Source organism: Hyaena hyaena, unplaced genomic scaffold (genome assembly GCF_003009895.1).
Source record: "Hyaena hyaena isolate Hyena2069 unplaced genomic scaffold, ASM300989v1 scaffold_470, whole genome shotgun sequence".
NCBI lineage: Eukaryota > Metazoa > Chordata > Mammalia > Carnivora > Hyaenidae > Hyaena > Hyaena hyaena.
Genome location: NW_024081101.1, coordinates 103,870 through 127,631, shown reverse-complemented (window position 1 = coordinate 127,631; position 23,762 = coordinate 103,870). Strand labels below are relative to the sequence as shown.

At 35.8% G+C, this 23,762-nt stretch overlaps 1 protein-coding gene across 1 annotated transcript in view; it reads left to right on the top strand.

The window, feature by feature from the left end:
• Nucleotides 1-23,762, top strand: part of LOC120246388 (dystrophin) — a gene marked incomplete at its 3' end in the record, with an annotated part of 432,795 nt that overhangs the window by 311,634 nt on the left and 97,399 nt on the right. The window contains exons 18-21 of the mRNA XM_039253866.1: nucleotides 7,971-8,116; nucleotides 11,460-11,672; nucleotides 14,531-14,644; nucleotides 15,584-15,739. Coding sequence (XP_039109797.1) covers nucleotides 7,971-8,116; nucleotides 11,460-11,672; nucleotides 14,531-14,644; nucleotides 15,584-15,739 — 629 coding nt within the window. The remainder of the gene's footprint in view (nucleotides 1-7,970; nucleotides 8,117-11,459; nucleotides 11,673-14,530; nucleotides 14,645-15,583; nucleotides 15,740-23,762) is intronic.

The window sequence follows — 23,762 nt, the reverse complement described above, 5'->3', positions numbered from 1 at the left end:
TAGCAGCACTCTCAATAATAGCCAAATCACGGAAAGAGCCTAAGTGTCCATCAACTGACGAATGGATTAAGAAGATGTGGTTTATCTATACAATGGAATACTACATGGCAATGAGAAAGAATGAAATCTGTCCATGTGTAGCAACATGGATGGACCTTGAGGGTGTTATGCTGAGCAAAATAAGTCAGGGAGAGAAGGACAGATACCATATGTTTGCACGTATAGGAGGATTAGGAGGAACTTAATGGAGGACTGTGGGATGGAAGAAGGAGGGAAATGGGGGATGGGGGAGGAAGGCAAACCAGAAGAGACTCTTGAATGCTGAGAACAAACTGAGGGCTGATGGGTGTGGGCAGGAGGGGAAGGGGGGTGATGGGCATGGAGGAGGGCACTTGTGGGGATGAGCACTGGGTGTTATATGGAAACCAACTGGACAATAAACTACTAAAAAAAAAAGAGAATGCAGATTTATAAGTAGAAAAGAAATCAATGACTTCTAGTGTTCATTCACGAAGTGCCTAGATGAAATTATTTGGAATATCTCCAAATTGTGCCCGAAATTCATGCAACATTGGGAGAAATTAGAAACAAAAATGTGTAGAGAAACAAATGCAATTGTTCCATAGAAAGATATTACAGATATATCTGGGTGAGACGAGCAGCTGCTTTTATAATAATACTCTGGGGTTATTATTCCAAAAAACAAATAAATTATACATTATTGATTAAAAAAACATTCTAAAGTGAACTTAGATACAATTCTCATAAACCCATTTATTTTGCTCCTATCAGAGCACCAAGGGCCCTTGTCGTTATGGAGCCTGAGCAGCAGAAGGAGGGGCAGAAGCATGGTGCTAGAGTGCGGCTGGAGAATTTTTGATGATGGGAATTTGGGCTGAGCAGTTGATTGAATTCCAACCACAAAGGTCCTTGAGCATCAAGCTGAGGTGTTGACTTCTTTGTCTGCATTGGAAATTCAAGTTTCCATACTCAGAATTCCTTCCTTTTCTCAGTCTCTGAGGGACAGTTTCTAGTATGTTAATAATCCTGTATCTTGGGCCCCCTCTTCATTCTGGACATCTTCTGCCAGTGTTCACGTTGTAAAGAAATACTTCCTCTGTGCCTTGGTTTATATCATTTGATAAGGTTTGGAGTTCCAGAAAGGGCTCTTTGTCGATGACTCTGTTGGTTGCCATTCTGTTAACTATGAGGGATGGGGAAAAGTTGGACAGCTTTTATATGAAAGTACTGTTAGCTAAGTTTCTGCACACACACACACACATACACACACACACCCTGTATTAAATCATCACTGATTTCTATTTACAAATGTTGAGAAATTCAAGTTAGAATCAATTTCATATTCATAGCAGATGTTTCAGCATTTTAAAATGGTGTCACTATTTACAGACCACTAACATACAGGCTCTCTTTCCTTCCCCAAATGGATGACCTCCCATAGCTTGTATATAAGCTCATCCAGTAGAAATAGAATGTGAACCATATACATAAATGTTAAATTTTCTAATAACCATATTAAACAAGAAACAAGTGAAAGTAATTTTAATTGAATATCTTATTTCAACAACCACATCCAAATCTTACCACTTTAAGAATCAAAATTAAAAAGTACAGACTTATTTTTACTTTAATTTTTGTACTACATCTTCAGAATCTTGTGTATATTGACATGTGCACAATGTTTTGGTTGGTACTAACCACCTTTCCAGCACTCAGTGGACCTGTGTAGCTAGTGGCCACTGTATTGGTTAACACAGTTATGTATTCCTTTTCTCTCCTCCACTCTTTGTGTGACAGTTAAGTACCTTTGTTTTCCCTGAGTACTTCTGTTTTAATTTTGGAGAGAGAGAGTTGTGATTTTTTTCTTAAAGTGCCCTATACAGCCTAGTGTGTTGAGATCTCAGCATTATTATGATAGCTTTGTCTTATAATGGGGGGGGGGGAGGAAGTATCATTTTCAGACGACATCTCTGCTTATCTTCCTCTTCAATTAAAGCTTTTAGACTTTTGACATACACTCATGTGTTGCAGAAAATAAAGCACTTAATTCCACGTGTGTTTTTTTAATGACATAATCTCACCTTGTCTCTCTTGTTCTCTCCTTTGCTCTCCTTTCTTATCTTTTCTCTTCTCTGAAGACCCTTCCTCTTTTAAGTCATTTGGATATAACAGAAGGGATTTTTAAATAAAAGATGTAGAAAACATTTTTTATACTCTTCTACCACAATTTTAGGTGTAAATTAGACCATACTTTTTCATTGCCATCCTTCATATGGCTATACTAGGGGACTAGAGATTAATGTTTTTTTTTTTTTTTTGTACCTTTCAAGATAAACAGTAGTTCAGCATGGTAGCCCTTAACATTCACTTTCGTAGTATTCACAACACATGCTTCTGAAGCTGTAATCATTTATATTAATTTTAGTTTTGTGGAATATACTTCCCTAATCATGAAATATTAAAAAGGTATCTATATTTTTTAAATAGAACTTTAGCAAAAGAATAGTAGAAACCATCATAAGAATCTTTATTTTGAGAAGAATGTCATATATTTATAAATAATATTGGCAAATATTAAATCCTCAGGCCTTTGTTATTCCAGGGGTCTGAGCTGGACCCAAGGATGTTAATAGTACTCTTGTAATTTTTTAAGATAGTGGGTTTTTAAATACATTTATTGCCTCCTTCGTGTCAGTAAAGAGAAAACTATCAATTGAGTTATTAATCTCTTTCTACATAAAAAGAAGATAGTGAACTTCCCTAGATGGAGCAAGATTACATGTACTTCTCCATTGGGATCACATGGGCAGCATCCACAAACATCTCACTGACAAATAGGTAGAACAGGTTATACTGAGTTTGCCCTTAGGTGCAAGTGACTTTTCTTTTTTTAATATTTTTATTTATTTCTAGGAGAGAGAGAGAGAGAGAGAGAGAGACAGCATGAGCAGGGGAGGGTCAGAGAGGGAGGGAGATACAGACTCTGAAATAGGCTACAGGTTCTGAGCTGGCAGTCAGCACAGAGCCCGACGCGGGGCTCGAACCCATGAACCGCGAGATCATGACCTAAGCGAAAGTCGGACGCTTAACCGACTAAGCCATCCAGGCACCCCAGGTGCAGTTGACTTTTACACCAGATTCTTACTTACTTTTAAATCTGAAACAGAACTAGGAGTCCTTCACTAGTATTCCCAAGGTAATACATCAGCTTCAAGATAAATCCTGCTGGGTAACAAATGCTTTTTTACATTTAGAAGGAAAGTATATAAGTAAAGGCATGCTTGGCTTTAATTGTATGCTATAAACAAAACAGCCATATGTTTTATCTGCAGTCCACTCCTGTCCTCTAGGTCTTGAGTTCTTATGTCCAACTATTCACTTGCCTTTCCAGTAAAGTATCTTAAGGCATTGCAAACCCTTTGAGGCCCAAGAAGATAAACCCGTGATGGGCACCTCTGCATCTGACAACCATTTCCTCTTTGGCTCCTCTGGTATCCAGGACAGGAACCAACATATATGGAGTTGCACAATCAGAAACCTCAGAATCATCCTTGATGTTCCTTGTCCCTCACTCACTCCCTCTCCTGTTGCTATTCATTCTCCCACCCCATGCTTTTTTTATCTCCCAAATAGCTCTCACATCCAACTTTCTTTTCTTCTTTATTGTCATCATGTTATGCCAGGCTACCATGGTTTCTTGCCTGGACCACTAATTTGTCTCCACTGTATCCATTCTTGACACTGACATATTTTCTGTGTTTCAGCCAGAAGGAGTTTTGTTTTTGTTTTTAATAATTTTTTAATGTTTACTTATTTTTTCTTTTTTTATTTATTTATTTTTTTACAAATAGGTTATTGTTAAGTTGGTTTCCATATAACACCCACTGCTCATCCCCACAAGCGCCCTCCTAATGTATATTTATTTTTGAGAGAGAGAGCATGTGTGCATGTGCATGTGGAATTGGTGGGGGGGGGGTGTGCAGAGAGGGAGAGAGAATCCCAAGCCCTGACATGGGGCTCAGTGTCACAAATGGTGACATCGTGATCCTTAGCCCATATCAAGAGTTGGACGCACAACCGACTGAGCCAACCAGACCCCCCCCCCCGCAAGGAAAATCTGTGTCACACTTTTGTGTAATACATTTAGTGACTTTTTGCTCTTACTTTAAAGGTACTTAAAAGCCTCTGCTTAATATGGGCATTGCCTCCTTCTAGTTACAGCTGCATTCATGCTTATTTTCTCTACTTAATATTGATCTTTAAGTTCCTGAAAATGATCTTGTATTCCCTACCTCAGAGCCCTGTGCATTCTCCTGTAAGAATGAATTCATTCTTACTCCTTCACATCTTTGCTCAAAAATTAAGTTTTATGAGCTCCTAGTATGATGTTCATCCAGGATGAGCTCCCAGTATGATGAATTCCCAATATGATGTTCTTATTATTTACTGTCACAGCACTCTTTGTCTCTTTTATAAAATTAATTACAGTCTTATCAAAACTATATTAGAATATTATCTGGCTCTATGAGTAAAGTGTCAAGTCAGCGAATATAGGGACTCTTTTTTTAATTGTATCCCCAAAAGATATCACAGAGGCTGAAATTTACGCTCAATAAATAGTTTAAAGAATTAATAAATGATACATAAATATGTACAGATATTATTCGTATGTATGTATACTCAGAAGTAGAGCTTTTTTATGCAGTGGTGGTCCTATTTTCACAGAAACATAAACTAACATACCTCTATAGGATATAATAAAAATTGTTACATTATCACTTGTTCTGTCCCAAAATGATATAATTTTGAATACAATTTTGTTGTTTTCAAAAGAATTCCAGGAGGAAACCAAAATGTGTGTGTGCATACATACACATACACACACTCTATTTACACTATGAGAATTCCTATATATATGTATATATATATATATATATATATATATATATATATATATACACATACACCACACACACACATATATATTACTATTTGTCAATTTTTCACCAAGCTACCACATTATAAATCTACAAATGAATTATACCAGAAAAAAATTGCGGTTAAAAAAGTCTACCTTGTTGTCTAGAAACCATGAAGTGAGAAAGGAGATGAGGAATAAAGTCAGTTTAAGCTATTCAGTGTCTAGAAGGTTCCATGGAGATTAGAAAGATTAAATAGGTGGAATGAGCAGAATGTTTAAATTCTCCAGGTAAATTCTTTTTCCTCTTGTTCAGACTCTAGGCTTTACCAACTACTAGTTTTCTCCTGTATTCCTGGCAAAGGCATTTTTTTGTGTGTGTGTGTTCAAGGTTACACTTTCTAACCAGTTATTCATTCAATAAATACAGATTCCTTTTATAACACCATACTGGTCATTGGGGATAGATTACTAAGCTAAAACCACATGCTTCTTGCTGTCGTTATACTTGAAAACTGGGAAAAGACACAGCCATTAATCACAAAATCAAGCTGGTGTGTTTATAGTTATAATTTGAGATGAGTGCTTGGACAGAAAGGCCTAGGCCAGGTCTCTGAAACTAAAGGAAACTTAGCCAGGCTGGAAAGGTCAGCAAAGATTTCCTTCTGAATATGCTGCTTAATGGAGAAGGCACACAATCAGTAGGGGTTAATATGACTAGGGGTAGTAGGTGATGGCTAGCCAAGAATCAGAGAAGTCTTGTGTCCCTGGAGCACAGAAGAGTGAGGGTGATGAAAGGCGAGTCTGGAAAGGAGGACAGTCTAGAAGGCCTTATATGAGTCATGGGTGAGAATTCTAGAAAAATGAAACAGTATCAATAAATTTTATGCAGTGATGTAACATCATAATCCAGTTCTGCATTTTCAAAAACTGAGCGCACAGATAGATTTAACAGAAGCGAAAACACACATGGAAAGGCTAGGGAGGATCTTAAATTGTGTGAGCTTTTGCTTGTGCAAGATAACTTGTGAGAGACAAAGGCACTTCTTGATCATTTTACAAGTCCTCTGCTTCCTCTCAGAATAGAGTATGGAGTATGGAGTATGGATTAGCTCTCATTGAGAAGACTTTATGTCTTTCACCTGCATACAGATGAGAAGCAGTGATACAGAAAACAGTCAACAATCCAAGATGAAACGAGTTCACTTTTCATTATACAGAAGGAAGCTGAAGAAGAGAGAATATAATCAGGACCTCCCCTAGAAAGGAGGCAGACTTGAGATTGATATTAGAGCCTATTGGGTAGCAATTACTATAGCTCTTCAAATATGAGTGCTTCCTGATTCATGAACCTACATGTGGGCACAAGGTAGCTAGTTCAGAAACTATGGACTTGGTAAGTCCTCTTTCAATTCCAGCTCCTCCAATGCAATCCACCTGTAATACACCCAGAGCATTTACTCAAGATCCATATAGCAAAGGAGGAAATACACTCAAACATTCTGAATCAGATAGGGAACAAGATGTTCCATCTATGCACTCTCGTAAAGAATGTCCACATGTAATGGTGGTCTGGATCTTTATCATTTTCTCATGATCTTAAAGGGAACCTGAGACTTTATATAATGTGAATTATTTATTGACTTATGCATATTAAGGCATACTTTGCCTAAATGCATATTTTATTTAAATGGAAAGAAAATGTATCAGGTCATGAGTATTTCCTAAGTTCTAGCTAGAAGGACATTGGTTAAAAGAGTAAAAATTGATCAAATTTATTAATCATTTAGAATGTTTCAGTTCTAGACTTGAAAGATTTTTACTTTCTGCTGGCCTGTGCCGAAAAGCACTGGGTTCTTGCAATTTATGGCTTGCCATATCTATCTGTGTATCTCTGTATCTATGTATCTATCTATCAGTCATCTTCCTTCTTCCTTCCCTCCCTCAATCTTTATGTAGTTGGATGCTGACTGAGTTTGGGGCAATATGCCATATTATAACAACAACTTATAAATTAACTGTTTTACACTTCTACCATGGGCATGTTACCTTATTCCTTTTTTTATAAGCTGATAAATCTGAAAATTTTTATTTTCTCTCATTTACTGCAGGTGCAGTTTTAACTACATATGTAATTAGTTGTGTAAAGTATATATACATATATACACTTATGATGTAAGTGCATAGACATACACATAAATTATACTTTCCTTAATATATTTTTCATTCCCTAATTTATATGTACATATATATCACAGAAAGTATACTGTTGAATAGTGGTTTTGACTTTGAAACCAGATAAACCTGGCTTAAAATCCTGACTCTACCACTTACTAGGCTCTTGAGTGGGAGCAAATTAGTTCGCCTTTTTTTGTAGCCTCAGTTTCTTCAACTGTAAATGAGAGTAAAAACACATTTCTCACAGGTAAGAATTAAGAATGATAATATGTGTAACTATTATTAGAGTTTTGGACACATAATAAATACAGAGTTTTTTTTTTTAGCAAAATGAGAAATGACAGGATATAATTTAAAATATCAATGGTGGATAATGATACTGTTTTCTCTAAAGGTAAATGATAGCAAATGATAGCAAAATGATAGGAAAGAGAGTAGCCTTCAAAGTCAAAATACATGAACTCTACTTGGTTTCTCCTCCAAGTACCACCACCTCTGGTACCATGGACAAATCACACAGTCTCTCAGTTTTACCATTTCTTTACCTTAAAAAAAAAAAAAAAAAAAAAAAAAGGACTTGAACCCTTTGAACTTGCAAGGCTGATATGAAGATTCACTGGTGTGTGTGTGTGGGTGCGTGCACGTGTGTGCATATCACTTCTATCAAAATACCAGATATGTAGTAGGAATTTATCTTCAATGTCATAATCACATTTAACTTATATCTTGAAGTTTTTACAACCTGTTAATATTTGTAATTAGCAGTGTGACTGAGTTTGCTGACAACTTAGGAAAACATAATGATAAAATTTAAAATAGTGAAATGATTCTCTTCTTTTCCCTTTTGATCAAGTTTTTGACACTTTGCCACCCACACGCTATCAGGAGACCATGAGTACCATCCTTACATGGATCCAGCAGTCAGAAACCAAACTCTCTATACCTCAGGTTACTGTCACTGAATATGACATCATGGAACAGAGACTCGAAGAGTTACAGGTCTGTGAATATTTGAGTGTCTTGAACAAACAGTGCAGATCTTATCTATCAAGCAGTCACATTGGTGTAACTTTCCTTTTTACATTGGTGTAGCCTTAAAATAATAGAATTAAAATAATTGTGGCAAGTATGATGGTGTACTAGTTGGAAAAATGAAAAAATTTTAAATGCCCTATTTTACGCATTTGTGCCTTCTTTCCATAAGACAACAATTCCATCTTTGAAGACTATGTCATAGCCTACTTATGAAGTATATTCTTTCTTGTTTAGTATGTATTTTCAGACACATTGATTTTGATTATTATAAAAGCTGTGGTGGTATTTCCCCCCCTTTCTTGCTGATTTATAGCTCCATTCATATTCCTAAACAGTGGTAAAATCAGTGTAGTTATAAAATAAGTTTTAAATGCTAATCTTTTGTAATATCATTATTAGTTTGTTGAGTTCTACTAACTAAATTTTTAGCAGCTTTATCTCAAGTAATAGAAAATACTAATATGAGAAATGAAAGAGATAATTTGTAAGATATTTTAGAATACCCTTCCTACTAATTCTGAAAAGGCCATGTAGTCTATCCAATCACATTTTATGTTTTAAGACAAGAAAGCATTCATTAATTATATTTATGAGCTGAGATATGTCTACATTTTGAGAAAGAAGAAAAAAATTAAAATGTAACTTTTATACCAAGAGTTCCTTTTCAAGAATTAAATTTTATTTTTTAGGAAAGTAATTTTAGAATTATTTCTTCTAAAAAAGTTTATTTAAACATTTCTCAGTATATATTGCCCTGTTTAGACTGCTTCCTCTACTGTCACACCAAGTAAACTATTATTGTTTGATCTTCTATTTTTTTCTTTATGTTTTTAATACTTGCAATGATTTCAAAATTTACTTCAAAGAAAATGTGACTTAATAGAAGTATAGCTTATAGCTTTAAAAAAAGTACAAAGATATAGCAATTAGAGGAGTGGATTAAGTATATACAAAATGGTGGGCAGATGAACAGAGGAGTAAACTGAAAAAAACATTGAAGACAAAATTATTTATAAATGTTATTGAGAAATTGTATTAAGTAGCTCACAGATAGGTAGTTAGAACTTTGTATCAAATGTTACAGCAAAACAAAATACCACATATATTAAAAAGTTCAAAAACATTTCAAGAAGCATAAATTTTGGAGGAATTTTTAAGTAAAATATTTTAAAACATATGATAGAGAAGCACACAAATCACTGGACACAATTGCAAAATTGCAAATCCTGTAAAAATACCAGAGGCGATTTTAAAGAAAGATGAGACCAAGGAAAAATTTTTTCTGAATATGGGAGAAAGACATTAATAAGGAAGTCACAAAAAGAGACACAAACAGCCATTAAACCAATGTAAAGTTGTTACTCAGATTGTGAGGGAGGAGTTACAAATTTATAAAATGAAATGCCATTTTTCATATCTAAGGGGCAAAAAAAAAAGTGATACAACTAGTGCAGGTCTGGCAGCAATGAGCTCCCTTGTCACTTTCTGGTGGGAATGTAAGTTGAATTAAAATTTTGCTGAGAAAAACATTTCAATCCTTCCTAATAACATATAACATAATTTGTGGTGTTATACATATGAAAACTATTTTCATGGAGTCTTTATCTTAGGCAGTAATCAGAATACACGGAAGAAATAATAGATGGAGATACATAGGTAAGTCATAAACATAATTTACAGGAGTGGAAAACTTGAAGTTAATTTGTAGAGCTAATAATGGAGAATGGTTAAATGAACCAGAGAAGCCATTAAATTTTATGTTTTTGAAAAATAATTAATGACGTGGGAAAATGCTCACAAAAAAAGGCCTAGCTCAAAATGTAGTTAAATGCATGTTAGTTATTGTCTAAATAATAAATCAAGTTTAATGAAGTAAAATTAAAGCAAAGTAAAAAAGAAATAAAATGCCACAAAATATACATAAGACATTATACAACTGTAAAAATTATGTATTGATGTATTGGGGGGATATATAAGTCACCTTATAAAAGAAGGAAAGTTTTTATGTGTGTATATAACATGTTCACATATTCAGTGTTTAGTTATACATAGAAAAACTGGAAGTTTACACAAAATCATATATATAAATGGGTATTTTTCCATGTTTTATCTTGCGTCTTTATTATTTCATAACCAGAAATAAATATTGAGTGGAGAAAACCCAAAGATAGACATCCTGTTATAAGCAGTTGCATAGGTTACACAGGACAGTTGTAAAACCAACTTTATAAATTTTCCTCCAAATTCTTCTAGAATTTCACTATGACACTGCAAAAAAAATGTGAAAAATATGAAACCTTAGTTAATGAGCATCAGCAGGCCATCCATATGATACATTACTCAGATTTGTTATCCCGTGTATCTATATGATCTAGTTATGTTTTTACCTAGAAAGATCAGTAGTTGTCTTACTAAAAGCTCAGTAGAATTAAACTAAACTCCCTAACAGTATCATAAATACAGTTATTAATATACAGACAATACAATAAAATTAGATGTGCTAAAACTCTGTTCCATTAAGATATAATTTTGGATATATTTGATGTTCATAAAAACAGGCATAGACTTTAATTAAAATAATGTGCAAATTACTCTTATGATAAACAGAATTTAGTCTTTTTCAATGTTTATTTTTTTTTTAAATGTTTTATTTACTTTTGAGACAGAGAGAGACAGAACATGAGAGGGGGAAGGGTAGAGAGACAGGAAGGTACAGAATCTGAAGTAGGCTTCAGGCTCTGAGCTGTCAGCACAGAGCCCAATGCAGGGCTCGAACCCACGAACATGAGATCATGACCTGAGCCCAAGTCAGAGGCTTAACTGACTGAGCCACCCAGGTGCCCCTGTTTAATTCTGAAAGAAAGAGAGAGGAGAGAGGAGAGAGAGAGAGAGAGAGAGAAAGCACAGCATAATTTAAATTACTATTAGTTATTCTGTAACTTACAGCACATAATCTATTTTTTTAGGTGTTTGAATCACATAGCTTTCGTTTTACTTTATTTTTTTGAACATTTTGTTTTATTTTTTTGAGAGACAGAGACAGAGCACAAGCAGGGTAGGGGCAGAGAGAGGAGGAGACACAGAATCCAAAGAAGGCAGAAGGCTCTGGGCTGTCAGCACAGAGCCGCATATATGGCACTCGAACTCACGCATGAGAGATCATGACCTGAGCTGAGGTGGGATGCTTACCGATCCCATGTAGCTTTCATTTCAGATACATTTAACTGAAGCTGTACAATGAAACTCAATATTCTTCATCAATTAGTATAACACGTACTTTCCTTTTTTTTTTTTTTTTAATTTTGAGGCTTTACAAAGCTCTCTGAAAGAGCAACAAAGTGGCCTAAACTATCTCAGCACCACTGTAAAAGAGATGTCGAAGAAAGTGCCCTCTGATATTAGCCGGAAATACCAGTCGGAATGTGAAGAGGTTGAGGGCCGCTGGAAGAGACTGTCCTCTCAGCTGCTTGAGCATTGCCAAAAGCTAGAGGAGCAAATGGCTAAACTTCGAAAAATTCAGGTAAGTCAAGATTGGACTTTTTGTATCCTTTTTTTTCCTTTGCTTATTTCTTCCCTAATGATGTGTTATGAAACTTAAAGGCAAACAGACATTTAACCTCCATACTTCTTCAAAGTCAGTTATAAGATTTAAAGATGCACCATTTTCTCAGACAAGTGCATTTTGCCTCTTCCTTTTAAGAAAACCATAATTAAGAGTTCTACTTCTCATATTTCCTTAGAATTATATTGTTTTCACCAAGACCGATAGGACTTAAAACATATTTTTAGCTTAATACTTTTCAGAACTAGTCTTAGCACTAGTCTGGTTGTCCTGTAAAATATAGGTATCATTTAGCTTATGAATAAATAATTACGCGTCATGCAATATAGTCTTTTTATCAGCATATTTTTCTTGTGATTTTGTATATAAATTTGACCTTATTACATTCCACAGACCAGCCCTACTCACTTAATTTGTTTGAATGGTGCCACCATACTACTAATCAGCTACGCTGAAAATAGTAAACCAACAATTGCATTCTAAAATCTAAAATATTTAGTGATAGAGGTAATACCTCTCTTATGTGGCAAATTATTGTGAAAAATCTTAAGGCTGGAATGAATCTTTGACATCATCATAGCATGGTGGAACAAGACACTTCTATGTTTAAGTCTCAGCTCAGCTATTAGTTGTTTGTTTTTACCTCTTACAAACCAAAAGAATGAGTAGTCCTAAAACATTCTATAAAGCACAATTTACATATGAACGTGGTTCTACATATAAAGATATGTCTACACACACACACACACACACACACACACACACACACACACACATTTTTGCCAGCGCCAGAGGTAAAAGAGGGTTTAATTACATGGTCTTCGTCAACAAGGAGCTCACATTATAGTGAAAGGAAACGGTAATGGGCTAGTTTCCTATTGCTGCCGTAACACATTAGTAGCTGAAAACAACACAAACTTGCTGTCTTAAAGTTCTAGAGGTCAGAAGTCCAAGATCAGTTACAGTGGACTAAAATCAAGGTGTAGGCAGGGCTCTGTCTTTTCTAGAGGCTTTAGCAGAAACTCTGTTTCCTTTTTGTTGGTAGCTTCTGGGAATGACATGCATTTCTTGGCTGATAATCTCATACTTTTTCTTCAAGTTCAGCAGTACAGCATCTTACAGCCTCTCTCTCTAGCTCTCACACTTCTGAGTCTCTCTTACTAAGAACCGTTGTGATCACTTTGTGCCTGGCTAGACAACTCGGAGTAATCTCCCCATTTTAAAATCCTTAATCTCGTCTGCAAAGTTTTTGTTTGTTTGTTTGTTTGTTTGTTTGCTATTAAGGTAACATAGTCACAGGTTCCGGGGATGGGACCCTGGACACCTTGGGAGGTCATTATTCAGCCAACATAGGAAGTAAATTAAATAGTGCGGTAAACATTGTGACAATAGAAAAGAAGTCCAACATCAACTGGGCAAAGGGGTAACGAAATGTTATGGGTTATGTGAGCTACACCTTTAAAAAGTAGAATTTAGTCAGCTGATAAAGAGGGAGAAAGGCTATCTGACAAACTGAAGTGATACATTCACTTAGCCAGAAATGGTTCACTTTTGGAGAGACAAAAATATGTTTGGAGATTAATAAAATATACTATTAGAAAAATGATTTAGGACTAGGTAATGAGAGGCCCTGGATGCCATGCTTTGCAACGTGAATTACAACCCAATATTGATGGAATTAAAAGTAAAAGTAATTTGGAACTGTTACTGCTATTTTAGTGGGGGAAGAAATGATCATTGTTTCCAAAGCATCACTGTGATAATAAAAAGGACAGAAGAAAAATACTGACACCCATGTGAAGAATGGATTAGCATAGGGTAAGATTGAGGCAGTTACCAAAAAGACCTAATGCAGTAATCAAGAAGCCAGTGATAAGATCTGAACTAGGGCAGTGGCGATGTGGAAGAAACACAAAACCAAACTCAAGAGGTATCAACAAGATGATAGTATTGAAAACTGAAGTTCTTAGATTTAGTCAAATGCTTTTAGAAAGCATTATTATTAATCATATTGAAGGAGAAGCTTTCTATGAAGCACATATTTTCAACAGAAATTTAATTAAGAAGGGAGAAAATAGCACATCTGGGCAGCATATTTGAATTGTGTGGAAAATAAAGGAGCTCAAAAATCATACATTTGAAAAGTAGCCAAAAAAGCAGGAGGGGGAAAAAAGCAATATCTGAAAGAATAATGGGATTTATGTGGCTATTTATAAATGATAAAAGATGCCATTTTTCACCTGATGATTACTTCAGCCTGGTCAAGCAAATAAGAAATTAAAATCAGAAGTTTTCTCTTTAAAGATGACAAAATCTTGTTCTGCAAACTTCTCAACTGGAGGGACTATTTAAACTGTCAACTGTAGAAAACAATTTGTGGAAAAAAAAAAAAGAAAACAATTTGTGGAAGTTCAGGTTTAGGGAGGCTATAAAGACACCATTACATTGAGTTTATTGTTCATAGTTTGTTTTATGTACTGTAAGGCCACATTGTTAGTATTATCATGAGTTGTTTTGTAACTTAAAATTTCTCTAGAGGGGGATATGATTTAATGTTCTCAAGAGTAACATCATAAAACCACATTTGGTAGTAATTTTTTATTTTTAACAATAGCAGACTTCAAACACCAGTGCTCATACTGTAGACCATAAAAATGCAGTCTTAGTAAAAATATGTTTTTCCTGAAGAGCTACTTAGAGACATCCTTCAAACAAGGGAATTGTTCCTGGGCGTGTGTTCATAAATATCACCATGATGAATTTTGTTAAGAGAAATCAGCACCCCAGTAATGCTTAAAATGGGTCTCTGATTCCAGAATCACATAAAAACTCTGAAGAAATGGATGGCTGAAGTTGATGTCTTCCTGAAGGAGGAATGGCCTGCCCTCGGAGACTCAGAAATTCTGAAAAAACAGCTGAAACAGTGCAGGGTAAGATTTTTATATGACCCCTATCATATGAAGACTTTTATATGGGCATTATTATTTGGTTATGTCAATGGTCCTTAACCAGAGTGATTTTGCTCCCCTCAGGGACATTTAGCAATATCTGGAGACAGTTTTGTCACAGCTCAGAGTGGGTTGTGTAGAGGATAGGGACCTGGGGTGCTCTTTGTAACCCCCGATGTGCTGAACAGCCCCTCACAACAAAGAATTAGCCAGTTTAAAATGATGCTAGTGCCAAGGTTGGGAAACTGGGTTAAATAAATGAGGAACAAAGAAGCATTATCGTTTACTCAACGCTCATTATTTTAGTGTAAAATGAAGTTTAATGTAAAGGCAAAGAAACCTTTGGGCTGTCTGTTACGTCTTACTGCAGATTGTCATTCATACTGTGTTACTGTGCTTAGACATCCTGCGCTGAACTCTAATATTACACAGTATGGATTTCTGAAACGGTATTCATTATGCCATTGTCATGTCATGGAAAGGAAGTAATGTAGCTCTTTAAAGAATTTGCTTTGCTAATCCAAGCTAAAAAAAAAAGCTTACAAGTAACCTCCACACCCATCATGCTATAAACAATCGTGGCGATATCCTACATTTGAAAAATGAAATCATTTCAAAGCTAGTAATGTATATAGCCCATTTTCACACATTTTTCCAACAAGGAATCATACTTTTATGTCCTTTTTATCTCATCTAATAGAATACAGACAATTCCCTACTTGAATCACACCATCAAAACCACTGAACAGGTTTTGCAAGGCTGAGACATGTAGATATATATCTGTAGGTGGGGGTGTATCACATTTTAAAGGAAAAGACTCACTCTATCATGAATCCTGATTATACGTTTCCTCTCTATGTTGTATTTCTAGTATGTTGTGGTAATTTTCGCAGCTAGCTTAAATTGATTTATTTCCTTAGCTTTTAGTCAATGATATTCAGACAATTCAGCCCAGTCTCAACAGTGTCAATGAAAGTGCACAGAAGGTAAAGAGTGAAGCGGAGCCAGAGTTTGCTTGCAGACTTGAGACAGAGCTCAGAGAACTTAACACTCAGTGGGATTACATATGCCGACAGGTACGTACAGCCTCTTGCACTGTGGCTTGCCTCTGTTTAATTAAGTAAATTTTCTTAATGTCTCCCTTTACCATTGCCCTTTTTGAAAGTTTAATCTCTGAGTATGTCGATGTTTTAAAGTGTGGTTAATTCAAACTAGCCTTTGTCTAGCATAAAAAAACATTTGTATGGTAGATATGTTAAATAGTATATATTCACCTTATTTGGAATCTAAGATGGCCTTAAATACTGAACAGTAATGTCCTGTTTTTAAGCATGATTTTCATTGAATGTTTGCTCTGGTGCATAACTTTGTAATCGTAATTGGATTAGCAGAACACACTTTACACCTGTATACTTGGCACCGAAATAAAATGAATGTAAGAATAAGATAAATAATTTTCACATCAGATTATTAAGAAAGGCATTTATTTCAGTAAATGAATTAACTTTGGGAAATAGCTAAGAATATCTCAGTGGGGGAAATAAAACACAAAATAACTCTGTATCTGAGTTCTTCTTTTTTATACAGCAGAGTGTTTTGTAGATATTATTTTTAATTTTAAGATTACATTATGGAAACTAAATGTTATATATACAAGTCGTATATATCTAATACTTCTTGTACCAAAGATGAAAATTTGACCTAAAGCAATGATTATTTTTCAATACACCGAGACCTTTTTTGAAGTTAATGAGAGGTTTCATCTTATGTGTATTAGATGCAGCCAGTCTTTCGTTATTTCTAAGTAACCTTTAAAAGTTGAAAAGAAATCGTGCCACAAGGCAAAAATTAAATTTGAAAAAGGAAAGAATTTAGAAAAGTAAAAGGCAAGGCAAGTCACCCAGATAATACTGTCACTGGCAAATGCTCAACAGTTCTATTAACTCACAGACGAGATAGCCCTGGGTCAGCTAGCTTGCATTCTTCTCTGGAGTAAGCCAGCTCTAGAAGGAATGTTAGGTAATAGATTATACCATTTATGTTTTCCTGCAAGGCCAGTGTGAAAGGCATTTGTTTGTTGGATGTTTCTAATGGATGAATGGAAAGAAGAAATTGGAGCAAGAAGGAAAATGTTAGCAAGCATGTATATACAGTCAACAATATTACTAAGACCTCGAGATCTTTATATATTGGAGAAGTGTAATTTTTAAAGTATCTCTAGTCTTAAAATGGCCTTGTTTAAGACCTTATGTCTGCTATAAAATATACCACAGACATGTCTTTTAAGAGAACAATAAACACATTAGACTACTTCCTAACACAAATTCCATAGATTCCACCCGTGTTTTCATCCCATCCTAGGATATTTTACATCTCTCTGGTTCTTCTTGGAATGTGTCACACTGGGTATGCTCTGAACTTATGGACAAATGACCTGTGTTTCTTAAGGAAGGTATCATGCAATCAAGAAGAGAAGTAAGACAAAATACAGTAAAAGCACGGAAGCCAGGCTTGGGTGTTTGGCCTAGTTCAGAGCTCCAGAGAGAATTGAAAACAAACTGTAAATCTATGCATTATAGAAATAGCTACACACAAAATGTGGTGTGATGTTCTTTCTTGGATTAAAATTAACTCATTTGTTTTTACATGCCAGCGTCTGGAAAACACACACACACACACACACACACACACACACACACACACACAAATAGAGACAAAATTGTCCAAATGCCTAATATCCATGGAGATCCTTTGAGATTCTGTGATTTGATTTTCTAGGTATAAAATGGTTAGCATTTTAAATCCTAAAAGTTTTGTATACAAATAAAAACCCCTAACATTTTAGGGGAGCCTGAGTGGCTCAGTCGGTTAAGTGTCTGACTCTTGGTTTTGGCTCGAGTCATGACTCATGTTTGTGGGTTCGAGCCCCACATCAGGCTCTCTGCTGAGAGTGTGGAGCCTGCTTGGGATTCTCTTTCTCTCTGCCCCTCTCCAACTTGTATGCATATGCACACTCTCTATCAAAATAAACAAATAAAAACTTAAACAAAATTTTAGTTATTTCTAAAATAAAGGCTAATCATCATGCAAATAACTCACAAATTAGTGAACCATACTGAAAAGAAGAAAGTGGGAAGGGAAGGAGTTTCATAATTTTACATATCTTTACATTATTATGTCATATGGTTATTAAAGCAACTAATCATATACATAAAAATGCATAATTTTTAGAGAAACATTTTTACTCTTTTTATTACTTATTAGAATATTTCAGTATATATTATTAAACATTGTGTATCAGGTGTAATTAGGGAAGAAAATAAACATGATAAATATCAATCTTCACGGAGGGTATGGTTCAGTAGAGAAGATGGAAAGTAAATGAGTTAACATAATACTGCACAAATGCGTAATTTTAATGTTGACAAATGCTCTGAAGAAAGCCATCAGAATGCTCTGAATGAGACTTAAGGAGCAGGGAGCCTGCTTTTTATTGGGTAGGCAGTTAAGTCTTTTCTGAAGGGGTGGAATTAAAGCCAATGCCTGATTAGTGCAAAGAACCTGGCACTTTGACATGGGGACTAGAGAAAAGTGTGGGTCTAGGATGAATCGGGAGAAACTACTGAGGGAGGGGAGGAGTGAGCATGTGTGAGGAACCTAAGGGAAGCCTCTCTAAGTAGAGCAGCGTGAGCCAGAGGAAACCCAGTGGGAAGCAAGTCATGAACAGTCTCATGAGTCATAGTGAGGACTTAGTATGCACGTTAAGTTCATTGAAAAGGTATTAGGCTTCTACATACAGAGGCGGCCTCATCTCAAGTGGTTGTTTGAAACCTTGCTCTATATTCCTATTCTATGAAGAATGGCCGGAAGTGGCACAGGCAGAAGCAGGTAGGAATTGTACTTGTCCAGGTAGGAAGTACTACTGGCAAAGGGCAGGGAGGGCCTTAGTGGAGTGGAGAAGAAATTTGAAATACATCATCCTCTGGTGACATTATGTTTGGTTCACGGTCCAAACCTCTCCTGATATTTTTCCAAAATCTTCCATAGAGATGGAAATGATTTCAATACTTGTTGATCTGTCTCTCGTTACTCTTTGTGTATTTTCCCGTTATATAGCAAATAATGTGTGGAAGGGATATGTTATTCTGGGAAAACTGGACCACAGTGCTTGTGTGACTCAAACTTTGTTGAGACTTTTTTCCAGCAGGACCTGTCTCCAGTAAGCTTATGTCACTCAGTGTGCTCAACATTATGTGTATGTCATGTAGTCTTATGTTTGTTTTTTTTTTTTTTTTCCTGATCTTTGCCAATTAGGCTAGTTCTTCCGTGTTACATTTTTGGTCAAGAATTCTACACTCACACCCACCTTTGACCTTTATTCTTTTCCTCACATGACACGTTCCTTTCTTCATTTAATCAGATCCTATTGGATATGACAGTACTTGCTGATAAAGAGTGCTTACCTCAAGTCCAGAGAGAGAAGAAGGAATCAAAGTGTATTCAGAGATTTCTGTTTTAAGCAACAGAGTTGGCTGCAGTGCCTTTAAATAATGAAAGAAAGACTTGGGCCTGAAGAGGGAACAAAATTGACTAGCTTAGTGGAGTGCTCAATACTTCCATTTTGGTCATGTTTACTTTGGAGAAGTAGACAATTAGAAGTGCATCTTGAACTGGGCACATAAACTATGTGTATAAAAGTAAAGGTATCATTTATATAAGGTAACTCCTACCTCACAAAGAAAAGATTTCCAAGACTTACTTCCCTAAAATGCTTGGCCAATAAAATTAAAAACTCTGAAGAATGGAGAAGGATTTCTTATGGACTCAGAGGCAAGCATAGTGTGTATGTCCAGGAGCTCTGGAACCGTATGGCCTTGGTTTAGATCTTGCCCCCACCATAACCTACTTGTGTGATCCTGGAAAAGTTGCTTAGTCTCTCTGTGCTTCAGTTCCAGTGTTTATAATGTGGTGATATTAATGCCTACTTTATAAGAATTTTATAATATTCATCAAATGTGTTCATCTTGTAAAGTGTCTAGACCAGTACCTAGCACAGCATAACTACTCTGTACATGCTTGGTAAATAAAATAAGCAGACATGAAATAGACATAAGCCTCCATCTGTAAAATTATAAAATACGTGTCATTTATAAATAAACAGTGCATGATTATATATTTTAATTAATAGCAGCTATAAATTTGTAGTAGTTACCAAGAAACACTGGATATAGAGGTTAGAGGGATGTCATTCTCATAATTTGCAAATTACTGTCTTTTTCTCATTCACTGCATCTTTTGGGTACAGTCATCCCCAGATCCCTGGGTCACTCTTCCTTATTTCTTCAATATTTTAATAACTGACTTACTGTCATCCCTGTATTAATTCTTCCTGATTTCATTGTCTACTCAGATGACTCTTCCAGCGCTCACTATCTTGAAAGCTCCTCCAATGATTATGTATTCTACTCTATCTTAGCTACCCATTCCCAGCCTCATAACCTAGACATTGTCATTACTGGATTCTTCTCCATAATTTCAACCTCAGGTACTCTACTCTGCAGCCATCAGCACCTTGCTTTCCAAGTTCTTCCCCCAGTAATCCAACCTCAAAAATTCTTCCTTCCTAGTGGAATGCATAATCCAGTGATTTTACTGGCTTCCCATTAGAGAAGCATTTCATCTTGACTTGGTCATTCCTTATTCAAAGTAGATTCTATAATCCATCATTAAAAGCACCCTGTGTGTTTTCTTTCAAGTCTTTTGTCCTCTGCTTTCTGTATCATATCCATGTGACAATACCCTACCTAGGTCAGATCCACTTTTCTGCTGACGCTGTGCCTGCACCAGGAAGGATGAACATGGCTGGCGGAAAACACATATCATACTGGCTGGTCTCCCTTGGAAATCATGAGTGTAAACCTCAAGTAGCCTCTTGGTGCTTATTGGTAATCTTACTGCATTTTTCATACCCATTCACAGCCCCACTCCTCTGATGAGTATTTCACAAATTTCTTTCAGCATATCTCTACCAGTTCTTCTCTCCCTCCTGTATGGCAATTAACTAGCTTCATGTTCCAATGAACAAAATAGAAACATTCAGAAGAGAACTTGCACATACTCCCGCTGAGTTGCATGTTAGTTAACAACTCTATTTTCCCATTGTTAACATGACTGACCTGTCATTACTCCCATATAAGGCCAGCCTTTCCACTTAATATGCTGGATACCATCCTCTTTTTTCATCACACAGACATTATGCCACCTGTTGAACATCCGCCTACCTCCTACATCAATAGTATATTTCAGGGTGCCCAGGAGGCTTATTTGGGTAAGTGTCTGACTCTTGATTTTGGCTGATGTCATGATCTTGTGGTTCATGATTTCAAACTCTGTATTGGGCTCCACACTGAGAATGTGGAGCCTACTTGGGACTCTCTTTCTCCCTCTCTGTCAGCCTCTCCCCTGCCAGCACGCTCACTCGTGCTCGCTTGCTTGCTCTCTCTCTCTCTCTCTCTTTCAAAATTAACATACAAACTTTTAAAGAAAAAAACAATGGGTTTCTTTCCTTTCCTCTACTGGATCATTTCCATCAGTAGGGAATGATTCTGCAATATTTCCTGTCATTAAAAATGTACCCCTTGGGGGCACCTGGCTGGATCAGTCAGTGGAACATGACTCTTGATCTTGGGGTTGTGAGTTCTAGTCCCATACTGGGTGTAGAGATTACTTAAAAATAAAATCTAACAACAGCAACAACAACAACAACTTTGCCTCACATTCCTTCCAGCCACTTCTCCATTTTTGTTCCTAGGATTCAGGAAAAGGCCCAAATTGTAACAAAACTGTGGAAGCAATAACTTACACATAACACTTAAAGCCATAAAGCTGAATAAATTTACCTGGAGATTGAGTGGTGATAAGGAAGGGAAGAAATCCAAAGACAGAGCCTTGGAATGATTTCAAGTTTAGAGGTCAAGGCAAATGAATCACTAAAGGTACTAACAGTGGTCATGGAAACTGAAGGCAGACTAAGAAAGAACCGAGAGAAAATGAAAAAATCCTAGATCTGCATATCCATCTTCTGACTCAATACCTTCATATTAATGAATAAATATACCAAGTCCAGCATGCACCCCAAATTCATTACATATTCCCCAGTTTACTATTCTAATAGTTACCCTGGAAGAATAAATGAAACTTCATTTTTTTCCATTTATCCAAGCTAAAACTCTTAAGTCTGGTCTTCTTGTCTCATTGTGCCTTTGTGGAAGCTGTATGATCCAGCACCATATGCCAAGGTACTTGGAAGGACTCACCCTTTCCACAGGGTCTACTGCCTGTGGATCCTGGAATAGTCCACTGGGAATAGTCCACAGGGAATAATTACCTAAACCTTTTTACAGATCCTTCTAAAGTATGAAACAAAAAAATTAATATCTCCGTATGATCGGAAAGAGAACTGTGGGATCTTAAGCTTCAAAAGGACCTTGGAAATCATCTGGTCCAACTGTTAGGTTAGTTATAGAACAGAGATAAAGAAAAATGAGGTGTTATCTCCAGGTTTACTTAACTTGCTCATGACTGAGTCCAGGTATCCTGATTCCAAAGCTGATGTTTTTTCTGGTGCGTTTGTGCCATCACCTCAGAATGACTTCCTGCCTGCTTTTCCTTTAAAAAAAAAAAAAAAAAAATCAGTCCTGATCCCTTTCTTCTGGTTTAGTTTAATAGCATGCTGTTGTTTGTTTGTTTTTTTTTTTAACTACAAGTTTTTGGCTAAGTTCCATTAGTCATTCTAATATTATTGTCACTTTGCCAACTGCCTGAAAAGATGACAGCAGAAGATCGAAGTAGAAATTGAGCAACCTGTTTACTTACAATGATTAAGGGTCATTGATTATGCAAATAGTCTTTATACTTTAATTAGTAGAACCTTTAGACATATTGTTCTGACTGTGTCACAGTGAAGCATTTATTTACATTTCAATAGATCAGGGACTATATTCACCAAGGAGAGTGAAGAATTGAAAGTCGTTTTAATTTAATTATATTAGGCATAAGATGGTTGTAAAGAATAAGGAAAATTAATATGGTTCTGCACATATGTAGTATTTGGTAAAGTACATGAAAACTTCATTATACTAAAATTGTGCATTATATATTAAAACTGTTCAATTAAAATTGCATTACTTGAAAGAGAGAACTCTGCTTAATTCCACAGAAAAGAATTGACATCACTGGAATAGAGTTCCTTCTTAAGGTAAAAGAGAAGCAATATTTAATCATTCTAGTACCAAACTGAAGTTTTTCCCTCAGTGTGGTACAACAGGTTACTTTGTAACAAGTGATTAGCACTTACAATTTTATTTTAGATATTAAAGCTTTGCTTTTTTTCTGGTTAATAAGTAATACATTCTTCTGTAAAAAATGAATACTTCAGGAATGTATGAAAATTTAAAAAGCACAGGTCTCCTATTACTACATATACTGTTTTGCAGCCTGCTTTTTAAACTTGAAATTACATACTGAACAACTTTCACTTCAGTATAGATGTATTGGTGCTACATAGTATCCCATTGTGTGTGTGTGTGTGTGTGTGTGTGTGTGTGTGTGTGTGTGTTTGTGTGTTTGTCTATATCACGAAAAATTTAACTTATTTTCCATGGAACCACATCTGGATTTATGTCTGATATGTTGCTGCCTTCAAAGCTGAAATGAACAGTATTCATGCCACTTTGTATTCCTGTGGTGTTCTGATTTCTCCTTTCTCATTCATGATTTTCTTTGAGTCCTTCTCTTTTCCTTTTGATAAGTTTGGCTAAGGCTTTATCAATCTTATTATTTCTTTCAAAGAATCAGCTCCTAATTTCATTGATCTGTTCTCCGGGATTTTTTTTTTTATATCATTTATTTCCACTCTAATCTTTATTATTTCCCTTCTTCTGCTTGCTTTAGGATTCATTTGTTCTTTTCCTGCCTCCATTAAGTGTAAGGTTAGGTTGTGTACCTGAGATTCTTCTTGCTTCTTTAGGTATGCTTGTATTGCTATATACCTCCCTCTTATGACTGCGTTGGATGCATCCCAAAGGTTTTGGATCATCG